At 55.5% G+C, this 15,639-nt stretch overlaps 4 protein-coding genes across 4 annotated transcripts; 3 read left to right on the forward strand and 1 right to left on the reverse strand.

Annotated features, from left to right (window-relative positions):
• Positions 1-35: 35 nt before the first annotated feature.
• Positions 36-5,159, forward strand: PHACADRAFT_208087 (uncharacterized protein). The gene is made up of 19 exons (XM_007394687.1): positions 36-455; positions 504-679; positions 734-1,074; positions 1,130-1,308; positions 1,364-1,534; positions 1,591-2,009; positions 2,069-2,158; positions 2,213-2,340; positions 2,393-2,504; positions 2,559-2,688; positions 2,746-2,958; positions 3,012-3,217; positions 3,268-3,961; positions 4,012-4,134; positions 4,189-4,241; positions 4,292-4,377; positions 4,430-4,497; positions 4,551-4,747; positions 4,798-5,159. The coding sequence occupies exons 1-19, from the start codon at positions 69-71 to the stop codon at positions 4,934-4,936; spliced, it is 3,912 nt and encodes a 1,303-aa protein (XP_007394749.1). The 5' UTR covers positions 36-68; the 3' UTR covers positions 4,937-5,159.
• A 195-nt stretch (positions 5,160-5,354) lies between these two features.
• PHACADRAFT_208088 (uncharacterized protein) lies at positions 5,355-6,794 on the forward strand. Its single transcript, XM_007394688.1, has 2 exons — positions 5,355-5,973; positions 6,038-6,794. Exons 1-2 carry the CDS (start codon positions 5,409-5,411, stop codon positions 6,781-6,783), a joined length of 1,311 nt encoding a protein of 436 aa, XP_007394750.1. The 5' UTR covers positions 5,355-5,408; the 3' UTR covers positions 6,784-6,794.
• A 515-nt stretch (positions 6,795-7,309) lies between these two features.
• On the reverse strand, positions 7,310-12,013 carry PHACADRAFT_141944 (uncharacterized protein). The gene is made up of 4 exons (XM_007394689.1): positions 11,666-12,013; positions 11,491-11,614; positions 11,316-11,425; positions 7,310-11,268 (listed from the first exon to the last, which is right to left on the reverse strand). The coding sequence occupies exons 1-4, from the start codon at positions 11,977-11,979 to the stop codon at positions 9,081-9,083; spliced, it is 2,736 nt and encodes a 911-aa protein (XP_007394751.1). The 5' UTR covers positions 11,980-12,013; the 3' UTR covers positions 7,310-9,080.
• Positions 12,014-12,117: 104 nt separating this feature from the next.
• Positions 12,118-15,542, forward strand: PHACADRAFT_172620 (uncharacterized protein). Its single transcript, XM_007394690.1, has 7 exons — positions 12,118-12,434; positions 12,552-13,407; positions 13,462-13,591; positions 13,639-13,851; positions 13,900-13,959; positions 14,008-14,746; positions 14,803-15,542. Exons 1-7 carry the CDS (start codon positions 12,239-12,241, stop codon positions 15,282-15,284), a joined length of 2,676 nt encoding a protein of 891 aa, XP_007394752.1. The 5' UTR covers positions 12,118-12,238; the 3' UTR covers positions 15,285-15,542.
• Positions 15,543-15,639: the final 97 nt, after the last annotated feature.

The raw sequence follows: 15,639 nt of genomic DNA on the forward strand, positions 1-15,639 counted from the left end.
ACGCCGAGACGTCACGACCATGTCGGCTACGCGACGGCACGCCGAGGCCATATCTGACCACGGCTGCCATGGCGAGCCTCAACAAGCTCGCAATCCGCGGCATACGCTCCTTCGACGACAAAGATGTTCAAATTATCCAATTTTTCTCACCTGTTACTGTCGTAGTTGGTCACAATGGCAGTGGAAAAACTACAATCATTGAATGTCTGAAGTACGCGGCGACTGGCAAACAGCCGCCAAACACGAACGGCGGCGCGTTCGTCCACGACCCCAAGTTGGCCAACGAGAACGAGGTGAAGGCACAGGTGAAGCTGCAGTTTACCGCTGCGAACAATTCTGTGATGGAAGCGACTCGCAATCTCAAAATCACCGCGGGCGGGGTCGATGCTTTGAAGTCGAACTTTACCTCCCTGGAGGGCATCTTGAGTACGAAGGGTGCGGAGGGAACTGGCAAGGTGGGTGTGTTACACGTTACCCGCTGTGTCATGTCTGACAACGCGTAGCGAGCTACTATCTCGACTAGATGCGCTGAGATGAACGTCGAGATTCCACAGCTGTTTGGTGTTTCCCAAGCTGTTCTCGATAATGTCATTTTTTGCCATCAGGAGGACTCTTGCTGGCCGTTAGCCGAGTCTTCCGTCTTGAAGAAGAAGTTTGATGGCATCTTCGAGGCTACCAAGTACATCTCTCCGTCGCGATCATAGCCAGACTCCGGATTGACCGAAGTGGTCAGATACACTAAGGCTTTAGACGCTATCAGGTCTCTGCGCGACAAAAAAGCTCAGGAACTCAGGATTGAGAAAGAACAGCTTGACTCGCTTAGGCTCGAGAAAACGCGCTCTGATGGGCTAAAGGCGCGCTTCTCGGAGCTGACAAGGTCTATTGCGGCGAAATCTCACGAGTATAAGGAGGCTGAGAAGAAACATGCGCTGAAAGTCGCCTCAAATCAGGAGTTCTGCGAGTCTTTCACCAAATCCCGTGAGATCTGCGTAAAGGTTGACGGTTTGACCGCCACCAAGAGGCGTTACGAAGAGGAGCTCGGCAATCTCAAGGGAAGCCTGCAAGAGCTGGCTGGTACGATTGACCATCTCACGCTACACTCTGCCCTTGTTGACTCGCAGTGATATAGGCTCAGACAGGGAGTTACAGGATAGGCTTAACAGCTTTAAAGCTCACGTCTTCGAGCAAGAACGAAAGAGAGCTGCTCGGCTCGATGATATCCAGAATCTGAAGTCTGAACTTGATCGCACCAGGACAATACGTGATGGAAAGCTCAATGAACATGGAGAGCTCGTTGCGCAAGCCAAAGTGGGCTCTCATCTTCCGCTTGGCATACATAAATTTCACTAATCTTAATTCACAGGCACATGACATTGTACTGGAAAAACGCGAGCAGCTCATCAAGGATCTGGCGGCGAAATATAGCATGAGAGGCTTTGAGAGCACCCCTCTTGATGAAGAACGGATCCTAGATTTCATCATGCGCATCGAAGATACACAGCGACGTCTCCACACCGAATCTGCCGACTTTCAAGTATGTTCTCGACACTGATCTCCCGCCCGTCTTGAGTGCTGATGTAAAGTTCAAAGAGCAAGCAAAAGTGCTTGTCCGCTGAATACAACACGAGGTTCACACAATTGCGCTCGGAACGCGAGAGCTATAGGGGGCGCAAGAAGGATCCACAAGATCGGAGTGAGATCTTACGCAAGCAGATAAGCGCAAAGCTGCGCGATTTTAGTGATCTCGAGAGCGCTACATCCGAGAACGCGACGGTCGAGGCCGACATCGAGAAAGCACAGCACAGCATCGACCATGCGAAGGAGATCATCAGGGAAGCGAAGTTCGACGAGCGCATGAACAAGAAGACAGCGGAAAGAGAAGAGCGTGCTGCACACCATGGCACTCTCCAGGCTGAACTTGCAAGCGTTGTTAAGCAATCGTCTGAACAAGGCGAGTTGAAGTTCAAGCGTGAACAACAACAGCGTAAGGAGTTTGAGCTCAAGAAAGCGTGTGTTGCGCTATCATCTCAAGATTTCACCATGGGGCTGGCTAACATTCTCCTTCCAGGCTCGAGGCTAGCAATCCCTTATTCCAGAGATTTATTGGCTCTGATGCCGTCCCTGGAACGATGGAACGAGAGTTGAGCCGCGTGTCCATGTAAGTTATCTTGGACTCTTAGCCCGGTGGTTTCGAGAGCTGAATGCCACATAGAGAAAAGGACGCGAAGCTTTCCACGCTGATAGACGCTGCCAGGGCCGCAAGCCAGGATGTCCAAACGATCGATACCGCTCTCATGTCGCTGCGAGCACAAATCAAGGAGAAGTCTGAGGAGATCGCAGGTATGTCGTCGTAGATGCTAGTGTTGGAACTCATTGACATGAGAACTATCAGGGCTTGATATGCAGATCAAGGATGACATGGACGCTGTAGTCAGCTTGCTCAACATTCCAGACCCATATAAGGCCCTGTCAGAAGCAGAAAAAGCGACTGCTTCTGCGAGGAAGTAAGCTTTAGGACACGCTGAACTTGTATATCAGAGTGCTGAAAGTGTTTGCAGCGAGATTGCCTCGGCCAAAGGCGGAGGTCCAAAGTTACAGGAGCTGAAGAAATCTGGCAACGAGAGAAAATGCTGCCCCTTATGTGATCGAAACATGAACAACCAGGAGCTCCGTGTTTTTGAGCGCAAGGTGAGTTTGCTCACTTGTGCTTCCCGCAACCGCTAGCTCAATTGTTCTGTCGCTTAGATCGACGAAGAAGTAGCGAAGTCCAGTCAGGAGAATATCCAAGATCTTGAGCGAGAGTTGACGGAGTGGGAGCACGTATGGAAGCAACTGCAGAGTGCCTCACAAAAGGCTACAACTCGCGACAGGCTGAAGAACACTGATATTCCGGCGTTAGAGAGACAGATCAAGGAGAAAGAGGGTGAACTTTCCGGAGCGAGGATCGTAGGCGAAGAGGTGCGCAAACCTCAGATTTGCACTTCGCGAGGTCGCTAAGTCGAATTTTCTAGGCTACTCAGCGTGTCAACGACGCAGCGAAAGAAATGAACGAGCTTAATGAGCTAAAACGTAGTGCCACTAGTATCTCTGAAATACAACGAGAGTTGGCGACACTGAGGCTGGACGTCGATAGGCTGGAGACGACTCTCCTTGCCTCTGGCTCAACGAAGACTGTGGAAGAAGTGCAGGCCCAGGCCGAACTCCTTAAGGTTAAGATGTATGTCTGATCTTGCTCCTTCATCAGACGATACTCAATATGGCCTGCAGCGACGGCATCGATCAAGAACTGCGGTCTTTCGCCGCCGAGAAGGAACTCCAGAGCAGCGCATTGACCGAGCGCAAGGAAGAGTTGCATGAGCTCGAGAAGAAACAAGCCAACCTCAAGGGCAAGCTTCGCGAGAAAACATCTCTGGAAGACCGGATCAAGAGCATGAAGGAAGACGTCGAGAGCGCCGCCAACACTATCAGAGAGCTCGACGCAAAAGTCTCGGATTTGGATCCTGTCATCGAGCAACTAGAGCAAGAGCACCAGGCTGCAGACCAGAAACTGAGCGAGAAACTCGCGCTAGCCCGGAGCGCAGCCCAAGATGTCGATAGCAGTATCAACACACTGGATGATCTCACGCACACTATCGAGCAGTATGTCCAAGACGAATGCGCCCGCCATCTCAAGGAGTGCTCCACCGAGATCAGAGAGCTCGACAGCCAGATTGCGGAGCTGGAGCGCAAACAGGCCGAGGCGGACGAGGAGGCGAGTAGTATCTTAAAGGGAATTAACGAAAGTACTGCTGCCCTGCCCAACCTCCACAACAACTTGCGCGCCAGGCAGCTCGTCAACGACATCGCCAATATGCAAGCTGAGATCAACAAGTACGACATGAAGGAGGCGGTGCAGGCGATGCATCTCTTCGATGAGAAGTATCCCTCCGAGAAGGATGAGGAGACCGGGTTGCAGAACACGGTACCGTCCAATATGATCTACTCTTGGAGAATGTGCTAACTGTCTCACAGGTCGCTTACCTCGATGGAGTGATAGCTACGAACAACCAAGAACTCGAATCTCTTCAAATCAAGCTTCAAGAGAACTACAACGACATCAATAGGCGCTACCGGGACAAGCTAATCAAAGTCAAGGTATGAGAGGAGTTATCTATAGGCAAGGCTACAGAACGCTCCCATGTTCACCAGCTGTCTGGCATGGCCAACAATGACCTAGAGAAGTATGCCAAGGCTCTCGATAGGTATGTGAATGCACCCTATCTCTGACGGAGGATACTCATACACGTCATAGTGCTATTATGAAGTATCACTCTTTAAAGATGGAGGAAGTCAATGATACCATGCGACACCTATGGAACAAGACATACCAGGGGACGGGTGAGTATCTGAGCAGGGTCGCCTGGGCGCGGTGTCACCGAAGTCTTCGTAGACATCGATGGTATCAAGATTTGTTCGGACTCGGACACCACCGGGAAAAGAAGGTCACACCAGTATCGGGTGAGTGGCTTTGCTGTCTTGAACTAGTCAGTCTCTCTGAATTTGCATGATAGGTCGTTATGACAAAGGATCAGGCGGGGATGGACATGCGCGGACGCTGCTCAGCAGGGCAGAAGATGCTGGCGTCTATCATCATCCGACTTGCACTTGCAGACTCCTTCGGCCAGAATTGCGGTATCCTGGCCCTAGACGAACCCACGAACGCGCTCGATACCGAGAATATCGCCGCACTTGCCTCGAGTCTCGCAGAGTGTGTTGTTTGAGCTTTGTGTCTGTGAAACGCTGACAATCTCGATCAAGCATCATCAATGAGCGCAAACATCATGCGAACTTCCAGCTCATAAGCAACGTGCTCGATCAACAGCACTGGCGGCCCTTGGAATGCACCCGATCTAACGACGAGCTCTATCAACGAGGAAAGCTTTCTGCGCATGGCTGAGGTCGAGCTTGGCTGGTGATGCTGTCTGTCTGCGATTTGCAACTTTGCGCCCTGCTGCAACTGTCTCGTCCTTCCGTAATGCATAGCCTCAAATTGTATTGGGATTCCCGCTCTCTGCCTGTTTCTGGTCATAGTCCGGCGCTGGCAAGTGGGTCAGTGACGAGGGCCCCAGGCAGGACGTTCGTAAACGTCTCTCGGAAACGCTGCGAAGGGGATTTCAATCGCGACGACCGTCGGTACGACGGTCGGTTAGCACCATACTGAGCCTACTGACCATTTTGAGCGCAGCCGCTACCTTGCGATCGCTCGCATGCAGATCGACGGTATACCGCGATCACTACCTCTGCGGGACTATTGCGTTCGGTATGCTGCGTATCCGCAGGATATAGAGGCGAGTCTCTTAGCCATCGGTGCATCCTTAACACTTACTTTGCAACCACAACCACTCACCACTCATTTCATTGCTGACACCATGCCCAACCACTTACCTCTCGTCGAATCACTCGCAGGCCAAACCATAGACGACGGCCGCCTCTTGCTCATCGACCCTGTCGGCCAAGGCGCCACCGGCGTCGTCTTCCGCGCCGTCGACCTCTGCTCGTCGACCCCTTACGCCGTCAAGTGCATGGTCAAGGGCGCACCGGGCTCGCGCCAGGCCATCTTCCAGCGGCGTGAGATCGAGCTGCACCGCCGGGTCTCGGCGCACCCGGGCGTCGTGACGCTGCACCGCGTCGTCGAGGAGCGCGGGCACGTCTTCCTCGTGCTCGACTACTGCGCGGGCGGCGACCTGTTCAAGTTCCTGACGCGGCGCGGGACGTTCGTGCGCGACGACGCGCGCGTCCGCCGCGCCATGTGCCAGCTCATCGACGCCGTCCAGCACTGCCACGCCCGCGGCGTCTTCCACCGCGACATCAAGCCCGAGAACCTCTTCTGCTCCCGCGACGGGACGCAGGTGCGGCTCGGCGACTTTGGGCTCGCGACGAGCAGCGTCGCGAGCCGCAACTTTGGGGCGGGCACGGCGGGGTACATGAGTCCAGGTGAGCCTTCACATCAATCGACGGTCGGAGAGCCGCCCCCACTCATGCGTCCTCCCCTCACCAGAGTGCATCGGCACCGAGATGGGCGCCGCGAGCTACCGCACGGCCGCGAACGACGTCTGGGCGCTCGGCGTGATCTTCACGAGCATGGTCTCGGGGCACAACCCGTGGCGGCGGGCGGTGACGGCGGACGAGTGCTTCGCGGCGTACGTCTGCGACCCGTCCTTCCTGCGGCGCATGCTGCCGATCAGCGCCGCGGCCAACGACATTATCACCGGCGTCTTCGCCCCGAGCGAGACGCGCCTCTCGCTCGCCGGGCTCCGCGCCAAGGTGCTCGCCGCGGACACCTTCTTCCTCGCGCCCGCCGAGCTCGCGCAGGCGGACGCGTGCGTGCGCCAGGCGGCCGAGTCGTACGCCGCCGTCGTCTCGAGCGGCAGCACCGACTCGGTCGAGTCGTTCGGCGCGCTCTTCGACGTCGACGTCGCGGACGCCGCGCACAGGCTGATTGATCTGCAGGAGCAGGAGAAGGAGAAGGAGGAAGGAAAAGACACGACAGTGCTCCAGAGCGACGATGAGGTTGTCGTCGCGCCGGGGCCGCGCCTCGAGGTGCCGGAAGACGGGGTGCGGCCCGAGGCGAGGGGGCGTGCTGGCCCGCCGCGGCCACAGCCAATGCCGTCGTTTGGGGATTTCATGCGCACGCCGTCTTCGGGTTCGTCACACTCAGACGGCCGGGAGCAACAGAAGAGGTTTTGGCGGTCGCACTCGCCAATAGGGATCTTCAGACGTATCATGGACAAGATTTTTGACTGATATGCTTTTGCTAATAAGGAGGTGAATTATGCACTGGGTGTATCTTAGCACTGTAATCATAGAATAGAAAGGCCTTCACTATTGCCACCCAAGGGACGGGACGTCTGAGTTCAGACGACTGGGGTCCAGAGCCGACGCATACCGAATATGGGTTCCCGCTACCCGGCGTCGATCATGATCGCAAGTCGGGACGCCACAATGCGGTGGCAATGCACCTCGCCACGTCCCGTGCAATTCTTTTGCGCAGTGGTATCATGATTCTCTGCCGTAAGAGCCTTCACAGGGTCTAGCATCACGTTCTAGGCAGGTGGTAACCCGTCACAGCCTTCCCACGCATTGATCTGGCTGAAGACTGTTGGTCGCGACTAGCCTCAACGTTCGAATCGAGACCGCTTGCGGAATACGAGAGTCCCGCTATTCCGCGTTGTTATCGAGACTGAATGGTCATTAATGCTCACTCCCTCGGGGACGGGTAGGAGAAGACGGTAAACCATGCCAAACAGTAATACGAGAAGAGACGATCCGCTGAGCCTGGCTAAAGGACATAAATTGAAGGGATATGCGCTCGGGAAGGCCAACAACACTTGACTTTGTCCATCCACCATCCCTCAAAGTCTACATCTTGCCTTTGAGACTTTACTATGCTTTCTGAGATCTCTCGCCCTTCCATCTCGGACTTGGTGGGCAAGACTGTCGACGCTGGTCGTCTTCAGCTCAAGCTCACTGAGATCCTTGGCGAGGGTGCTTATGGTGTCGTATATCTTGCTCGCTGTCTGGAGTCAGACGGCGCTTCCCCGTCGTCCTCATCGTCGTCCGCACACCCTTCTGCCGAGCGAGAGTACGCCGTGAAGGTGCTCCGCAAGGCGGCGGACTGGACGCCCGAGGGCCGGTGCCAGCGGCGCGAGGCGACGCTGCACCAGCTCGTCTCCGGCGCGCACCCCGCCGTTCTCCCGCTGCACGCCGTCGTCGAGGACGATGAGCACATTTACCTCATCCTCGACTTCTGCCCGGGCGGCGATCTCTACACGGCGATCGTCGAGCGCCACATCTTCGCGCAGAACGACGAGCTGGTGAAGCGCGCCTTCGTGCAGATCCTAGACGCCGTCCAGGCTTGCCACGATCTCGGGGTGTACCATCGTGACCTGAAGCCTGAGAACATCTTTGTCAGTGCGGACGGCACAAAGGTACACCTCGGCGATTTCGGCCTCGCCACGGATGAGGCGCTGAGCACGAACCATGCCTGTGGCTCGTCATATTATATGAGTCCAGGTGAGTTTTCTCTTGTCTGCACCAGTCGCAGAACATGCGCTGAAACCCAGCCTCCCCATCAGAGTGCATCGGCGAAGAGCACAGCTTCGGCTCGTTCTACAACGAGCTGAGCGACATCTGGTCGCTCGGCGTCGTGCTCTGCAACATGCTCACGGGCCGCAACCCCTGGCGGCGCGCGACGACCGAGGACGCGCACTTCGCCGCGTTCCTCCTCGGCGCGTCCGACGCCCTCGCGTCGTTCCTGCCCCTCTCCGCGCCGTGCGCCGCCCTCCTCGCCCGCGTGTTCACGTTCAACCCCGCCGAGCGCATCAGCATCGCCGAGCTGCGCGCGTGCGTGCTCGGCATGCCGACGCTCTTCATGAGCGCAGGCGAGGTCGCGTGCGCAAACCCCAACGCGCGCTGTGCTGCCGCGGCGTACACGCCTCGCATCCTCGAGCTCGCGACGCCCGAGCTCGGCAGCAGCAGCAGCAAGATCGCCATCCACGACATCCACCACTTCCCCGACGACGGATACCTGTTCGGGAGCCCTGACCCCGACGCGGACTGGGATGTGGACACGCCGTCCACGCCGTCCGACGTACTGTCGTCGTCTTCGACGCTCTTCTCGCTCGGAAGCACGTTGTGCGACGAGCCAGTTCACGAAGAGAGGGGGAAGGCGGATATCGCTGCCGAGGTGGACGATCATTTTATCGGCGGTTTTGGCGAAAAGTTGGCGATCCGAGACGGGAAGCTCTCTGTGCTGCAGGAGAGCCCAGCAGAGCGTTTCCTGGCGACGATGTTAGCTTAAAGTCTACTCGGCTGGTCCGTGTAAACATACCCCGTACCTGCCTATACCCCTAGACGTCCTTCAGAATGCTGCTGAGCAGCGTAATTGAAATAATAACACATAATCACACCATATTACTTGCGATTGCGACGCTTCTATACAGATAAGGCATGTGAATACAGACAACAAGACAAAGTGTGGTGATGAGAGCAGTGTCAAAGCGCAAGTCCAGGTAGCAAATCGTCCGAGAGAAATCGATGAATCACGCAGATTCAATGGCCCTACGCGCCTCGGTCGCCTTCTCGCGGAACAGTGCGATGCGTCGCTCACCGTCGGCCTTGAGTTGCTCGTATTCGCGCTCAATCTCGCGGCGGATGTACTGTTCGAGCGTCATGTCGCACTCCTCCTCCGTAAGTGACGTGATTCGCTGGAGGGAAAGCATGCTCAGGAGCGGTGTGAACGACGTAAAGGTATCTTCGCCGTCCGTCTGTGATAGCGCAGGCTGCCGCACGGCCTTAGCTTCGGCTTCTATATCCTCGTCGAAACTCGGCAACGCAGGAGCGTTGTTCTTCGGCTTCGGTGCTTCAGTATCGGTAGGAGGCAGTGATGGCGTTCGCGGCGGAGGTGTCGCTGGGCTCGTGCGTTTGCCTAGGGCGCTCTCCGCGGGTTGGCCCGTCACAGGCTCTTCGACGACCGGCTGAGGAGGTGATGGCTCGCGCTGAACCGTTGCCACATCGTCCCCCATCTCCACATCAGATTGGACGGGGGGCGTACTGGTCGGCGGCGGTGGAACGACGATCTCGACCTGGAACTTCGGGAGCTTGCCTGTGGCTTTACTCTGGCGTGCCTTGCTCGGTAGTTTCTGTTGCGCGAAAGGCTGCGGCACCGGTATCGATTTGGCCGCCTCTGGTTCGTCGACCGCCATCGCCTCATCTCTCTCCACCTTCACCACTCCGTTCGTCGTCTTCAACAATTTTGACGCAACCTTGACAAAAGACTCGTCATCCGAATCGCTGATATCGACGATCTCGTTACCCATCTTTGAAGATGGACGTATCGCGAGGCTGCCGGCAGGCCGTGACGATGACCTTGCAAAGGGTCGAACGCTACCTGCCCGGGACGTAGGTCGTCTGTTGTCCACAGAGCTTCCACGCGTAAGCTGATCAGATGACGCGCCGTTGGGACGTGCGGCAGTTGTGTCTCGTGTTTCGGACTGTTTGAGTGAGGAAGATGAGCGTTTGCGGGTACCTTCAGCCAGCTGCACACCGTCGGGTTCAGGATCAACTTGCATAGTCCCTGGTTCGAGGACTTCTGCAGTGGCATAACCTGCATCATCTGACGTGGAACTGCTGTTGCGGTACCTGGCTTTGGGCTGATCCATTCCTGGCTGCCTAGCAGGTGTGCCGTTCGTCGTAGTAAGGGGTCTCGCTATCGGCGATTGCTTAGGTTTCTTCGGAGCAGGAATGCTTTCATCATCCTCGAGAGACGCAGCGAGCTCATCATCAGACTCCTCCATCCGTGAATTCGCTTTCCCCTTCACTTTTGACATCAATGTTCGCTTCGACTTCGGCTCCAGCCCCGGCTCCGGCTCCTCGACAGGTGCGACGTGCCGTGAGGCAGACCTGGACGAGCTGGCTCGCTTGGGCGGTACAGGGGGTGGCGGCATGCTATTATCGGCCGCGGGTGCACTTCGTGTCTTGGGTCTGGTCGAAGATTTGCTCTTTGACGAAGATTCTGCAAGCAAGTCTATTTCGTCTTCAACGTTCGCCTTGGTCTTGGAACGCGTCCCACCGTGTGTCGCCCTCTCGGCAGGTTCGTTCTCTTCCTCATCCTCAGGTTGTTCGTCCTCAGGTTGTTCCTCCGCAAGTGTCTTTCGAGCTGGCTTGGCCGCGGCAGCCTTCTTTGGCGGGCGCCCACGCTTCTTGGGTGCCGGTACTGGCTCTTGCTCTTGCTCCATAACGGTGTCAAAACCACCAAGGTCACCTTCTTCCTCTTCTTGAATGACCTCGATGCGATTTGACTCTTTCTCCTTGTCACCTTTCCGCTTCGTCTTTGAAACGCGTTTTCCAACCTCACTACCACTTGCGTTGTCCTCATTTTCGGAGCCAGCTGTTCCTCGCGATGATGATTTCGTAGCTGTTGAGGAACGAGTAGACTTGCGCAAGCTCTGAGCAGGCGTCTTTGCGGGTACGCTAGATGTTCTCGTCTTGCTTGCCGTGGATGCGCGGGATTTGGACGTGGTTGCGGGGGTTAATGGGTCATCAGACGACAATGGCGAGTCTTCATCTTCCTGTTGGAGAGTAGGCATCTTCTTTTTCGAGGCAGTGGTTTGTTTAGATGAAGGTTTGGTTTGTGTACGGGTCGGCGGCCGGCCGACGGGCTTGGGCTGTGCTGAAGCGAGAAAGGGGCATGGCTGGCCAGCCTTGGCCTCTCGTTTCCGATGTTCCTCTCTATTATAGATTAGCACGAGCATCAACGGCATGGGTAGGACACGCACAGAGGGTCGTCGCCTTCATCCCAACCACTTAGCGATGTACCACAGTAGAAACACGTTGCAGTATCGTCCTCTGGACCCTGGGGACTGTAGATGAAGCCTGCCTTGGCCATCTAGCAATATATGTGCGTTAATAATACCGTTATAACGCGTTCGGAACCGGACCCACGCGTCATACCTTCTTCGAGTTTGCACCATGCCCTTTCACCGTGTCGTGCGGCCAATTCGCACCATAAGAATCCGCTCGCGCCTTCTCCATGAGCTTGCTAGAAGGTAGTCGGGCCGGGTCTGGGAACACAAAGCTGAAAAATGAGACAGTCAGATACAGGCGAAGAGAGAAGCGTACAACGCACTTTCCGTCCTCGTCCATGTCGTCCCTCAGCCCGCATCGTGCAATCGCCCAGCAACATGAGCTGCCTCGACGTACGTGTTCTGCGAAGGGGTCATCTCCCTCTTCCCAATCCGATAGCTCCTTCCTGCATATGAAGCATGTCACGGCATCGAGATTGCCGACACTGGGCGTGAAGTAGAAGCCTGCCTCTGCAAGTGTTTCTGGATTTGCGAGGAACAAGGAAGGGTGTGGCCATCTGAGAGTTGTCGACGAGGATCCTTTCTTCACTCTTTTCCCCTTGTTGAAGGAATCAAAGCGTGATTGCCAGGACTCCATCGCTGCGTGTGGTGCGAATGAGAGCAAGGAGAACCGTCACGCCAGGCAGTGACCGAGAGGCCGTGACTAGGCGTTACTTTGGCGGGATTGATGCGCAGTCGTCGGGGCGGGAGTTTGATCCTGAATTAGACCAGTCCCCCTTCGACAACTACTCAGCGACGACCGACAGTTTCTTTCTCGGCTCCACGCGAAGAAACTCCTCTTCTGGGTGCTATTGCAACTTTGGAGCTGCCTGTCGCTCTCCTTGTGCTGCTTTACTATGCAGCGTACGTATAGTCGGAGAGGCCGACGAACCGTCTCCAAGTCTGCGGACAGTTCGCCTGAAGGGAGCCCTGAGCCGCCCCAAGCTAGTCAACAGCGGAAGAAGAGAAAGATACAGGTCGAAGTGATCTCTCAGGCCGCCCCAGCGTCTTCTACCTCTCTGAAGGGCTCGCGCAATCATACGAAACCCGATTGTAAGTCGCGTCTTGTACTAGTGTGGCCGCGTTCTCAGGAGGATATTCGCGCGATGAAAGGTCGCTGGTTTGACACGAAATCGCACCAGTGTTTGAGCATACGCTGATTTGCGCTAGCTGTTAGGCAAACTGTCGCAACTTCAAGCAATGCCTCGCAGTTTAAGGCGACAGGCCCTCTCAGACGAGCTGCAAGTGAGCGCAACCCTCTCGACAAGAGCGGCGACCCCTCGGCTGAATCTCCGACAACCAAAGATCCACTCTCCACTCTATTTAGCTCCTCAGAGCCTCCGCGACGACCTTCTCTCTCTCCGCAGAAGAGCGGGGGTATTGTGAAGCGCATGCTACGTCGTACTCGCACAGAGTCCTCCATTATGGGCTCCGATCCATCTGCGCATGTTGAAGATGCCCCCGAAGAAACTGTATCTATCTCGCGCACCTCGCGCATGTTTGGTCTCGCGCGCGCGGACTCTATCATCGACCTCACTTTGGACTCGCCGTCTTCCAGTAGTCCGCTGAAGGCAGTTTCTCAGTCCCAGGAAGATATCTTATCCTCTTCACCGGGCAAACCTGCCCGTCCAGCACTGGCATCTACCAGTGTCCGGACGTACGCAGGAAAGTCGCGCTCGTTTCTTGTGACGTTGCCGAATCCAACACTATCTCTTGATCAAGATCCTTCGCAAACCACGCTCGACGAAAGCCAGGGGGATAATCTCGAAGTGCCCCGAGAATCTTACACGGACCTCCGTCTGCGCTGGGGTGTCGATAATTCTGAAGATGATCCGTATGTCGGTCTGCGCTCCTCGGAGCAGAATATGAATCGAATTGACGGGGAGCTCCCGCCCGGCATTATGAATGACCTGAAGAGCATTAGCGAATTGAGGAGTAAGGGCGAATCGAGGCGATTCCTTGACGAGATGGGATACTTGTTCGAGGGACTGGATCTGTCCAACGCGACTGCTGTACGGAGGGGCAGGTGCGTGCCATTGAACCATCCTACTTGTCGTTTCTCACCGCCCCTGCTATGCAGCGCACTAGAGATTGTTACGAAGCTCTGTGACAACGACTTCGCACGACGGGCCAAGGCTGCTGATTTTCTGGGCAAGGCCTGGGACATACTCCGTTCTGCTGGTGCGGGCGATGGCGATAAGGCACGTATGGTCATCGTTTCTAAGTGCCCCGCTCGCCTCTGACTTATAGCCGGCAGGTCCTTGACAGCACGTTGGCTTTCTTTGCAGCATTAGCTGCTCGCGATCCAGTTGATCTTACGGAACTTTCTTCAAAGCCTGAGTTCGTGGACAAGCTGTTCGACATGCTAAACAAACTCGACCGCTCAACTGATTCTCTATGGCTTATGTCGTGTGGTATGACCGACCCAATGCTGAAGCGCGCCGGCATCTCACGAACGGAGAAGGCTTTGGTACGACGCTCGCCCTGCAGAGTTTGATGAAGGCTGACTCGCGAACAGATGACAGAGCTGCACAAGATGGTGCGCAAGAAAGGGGGGCTATTTCTCAATAGCGAAATCGTGAGCTGCCAACCTGATGAGTGGCAATCATGACTGAGTCAAGTCCAGATCTCAAACCGCCTTTTGCTCTCATATACCCTTGCGCTTTTGCCACGATCGTCTCTGGTACCATCTAACCACCTACCCATTATTGTCTTGTCCCTCGGATCCGAGCTTGCCCCACTGCCAGACAGGGTGTCCGCATTCACATCTGGGCTTGCGCTTATACCGGAATTGGATTCAAGTACGCATATGGAGGTGGTATCCCTTAATCACATCGATAACTGCCTGCGGCTGGCGGACTGCTGCTTGCTAGCACGCGGAGCGGACGGCGAAGAGGATATCAACATTCTACAACTGAAGAAAGACTTACCGGGCACACTTATTTCTCTATGCGTCGCGGCAGACACTCTGTCTCGTGTCGACGAATACGTGGAATATAAATCTAATGGTACGTGGCCATGTATATGCTGTCTGATTGACCCTAACATCACTTTAGCTCACAAGTGCCTGGAATCAGCTCTACGAGTGCTCATCAATTTGACTCACGACAACCGAGATTGGTGTGATCGCATTCTCAGCGACAAGCTGACTTTGCCTGCCATCCTGCGATTCATCGTGATCTCCCAACGAGAGCGCCCCTCACTCGTTCAATCCGGCCCTCAAGACGGACAAATTGCGCAGCACGCAGAAGAAGCTCAGCAAGAAAGAGCCGCGGCACTATTGGACCAACTTTGCCTCGCTCTCGGGTTGCTCACGAATCTCGTTCAGGTTACAGAGGAGATCAAAGACCTCATATCCCACATTGGTAACTCTCTCGTAGCGCTTTTGCCTTCAGAGCAGTGTTTTAACGCTCCTTTGTAGCGCTTGATCCATCCTGCCCGGGCACACAGGAGTGCGTTTTCACTTGTCGCTGCGCTTCAACACAACCCGCGCTGTCTTGTCTCGCCCACGTTTACTCCCAGCAATGCGCCTCGAACAACGACCTGGACAGCGTTGTGCAAGGTCACATGGCCATCTTAATTGGCCTGCTCATACAGCGCCGCCCGTACAATCAGGCCGTGCTGCTCGATGCCCTACCCGGCAGATCGAATCGGGAGAAGCTGCACGGGCTCGTCGAGAACGCGAGAGACTTTACAAATTTTTATGTCAATTTTACGAACAAGGTTGCGGAGAGCCAGCAAGAGGATTTAGATTGCGGTAACGCGGACGAGGCAGAAGATGGGAGGGACACAGTGGACCTTAGAGGGAGTGTAGGTCAGGTTTTGAGAGACACAAAGGGCGAGACGGTGGCGAGGGATGTCATCACGTTTCTGGAGGGCCTCGAGTTGTCGACATATGACTGAACCGCCATCTGCTCTACGACTTCTCAACACCAAAGATCCTAATATTCCTCCGCAAGGGAATTTGCCCAACACTAGGAGAATCATCGGTGGCATTTTTCTCTGTCCTGCACAGCCTCAGGTGACCGCGCCCGTGCGTATTACCGCACAAGTTGTATGAACAGACCTTCTTCCATATGCGTCACGCTACCCTCACGACTTCCTCAAATGTGTATACCCAGATTCGATGTAATGGAGCGGCTCCGCTGCTCATATGCAACCACTGCTTCTTGCGCGGCCCGGCCGGGGTCGCGGGCTTGAGTCGGCGGTGTGAGATATCTGTAAGTTCTCAAATTTGGTCCAACTTTCTGGCGGGGAA

This window comes from Phanerochaete carnosa (genome assembly GCF_000300595.1).
Source record: "Phanerochaete carnosa HHB-10118-sp unplaced genomic scaffold PHACAscaffold_4, whole genome shotgun sequence".
NCBI lineage: Eukaryota > Fungi > Basidiomycota > Agaricomycetes > Polyporales > Phanerochaetaceae > Phanerochaete > Phanerochaete carnosa.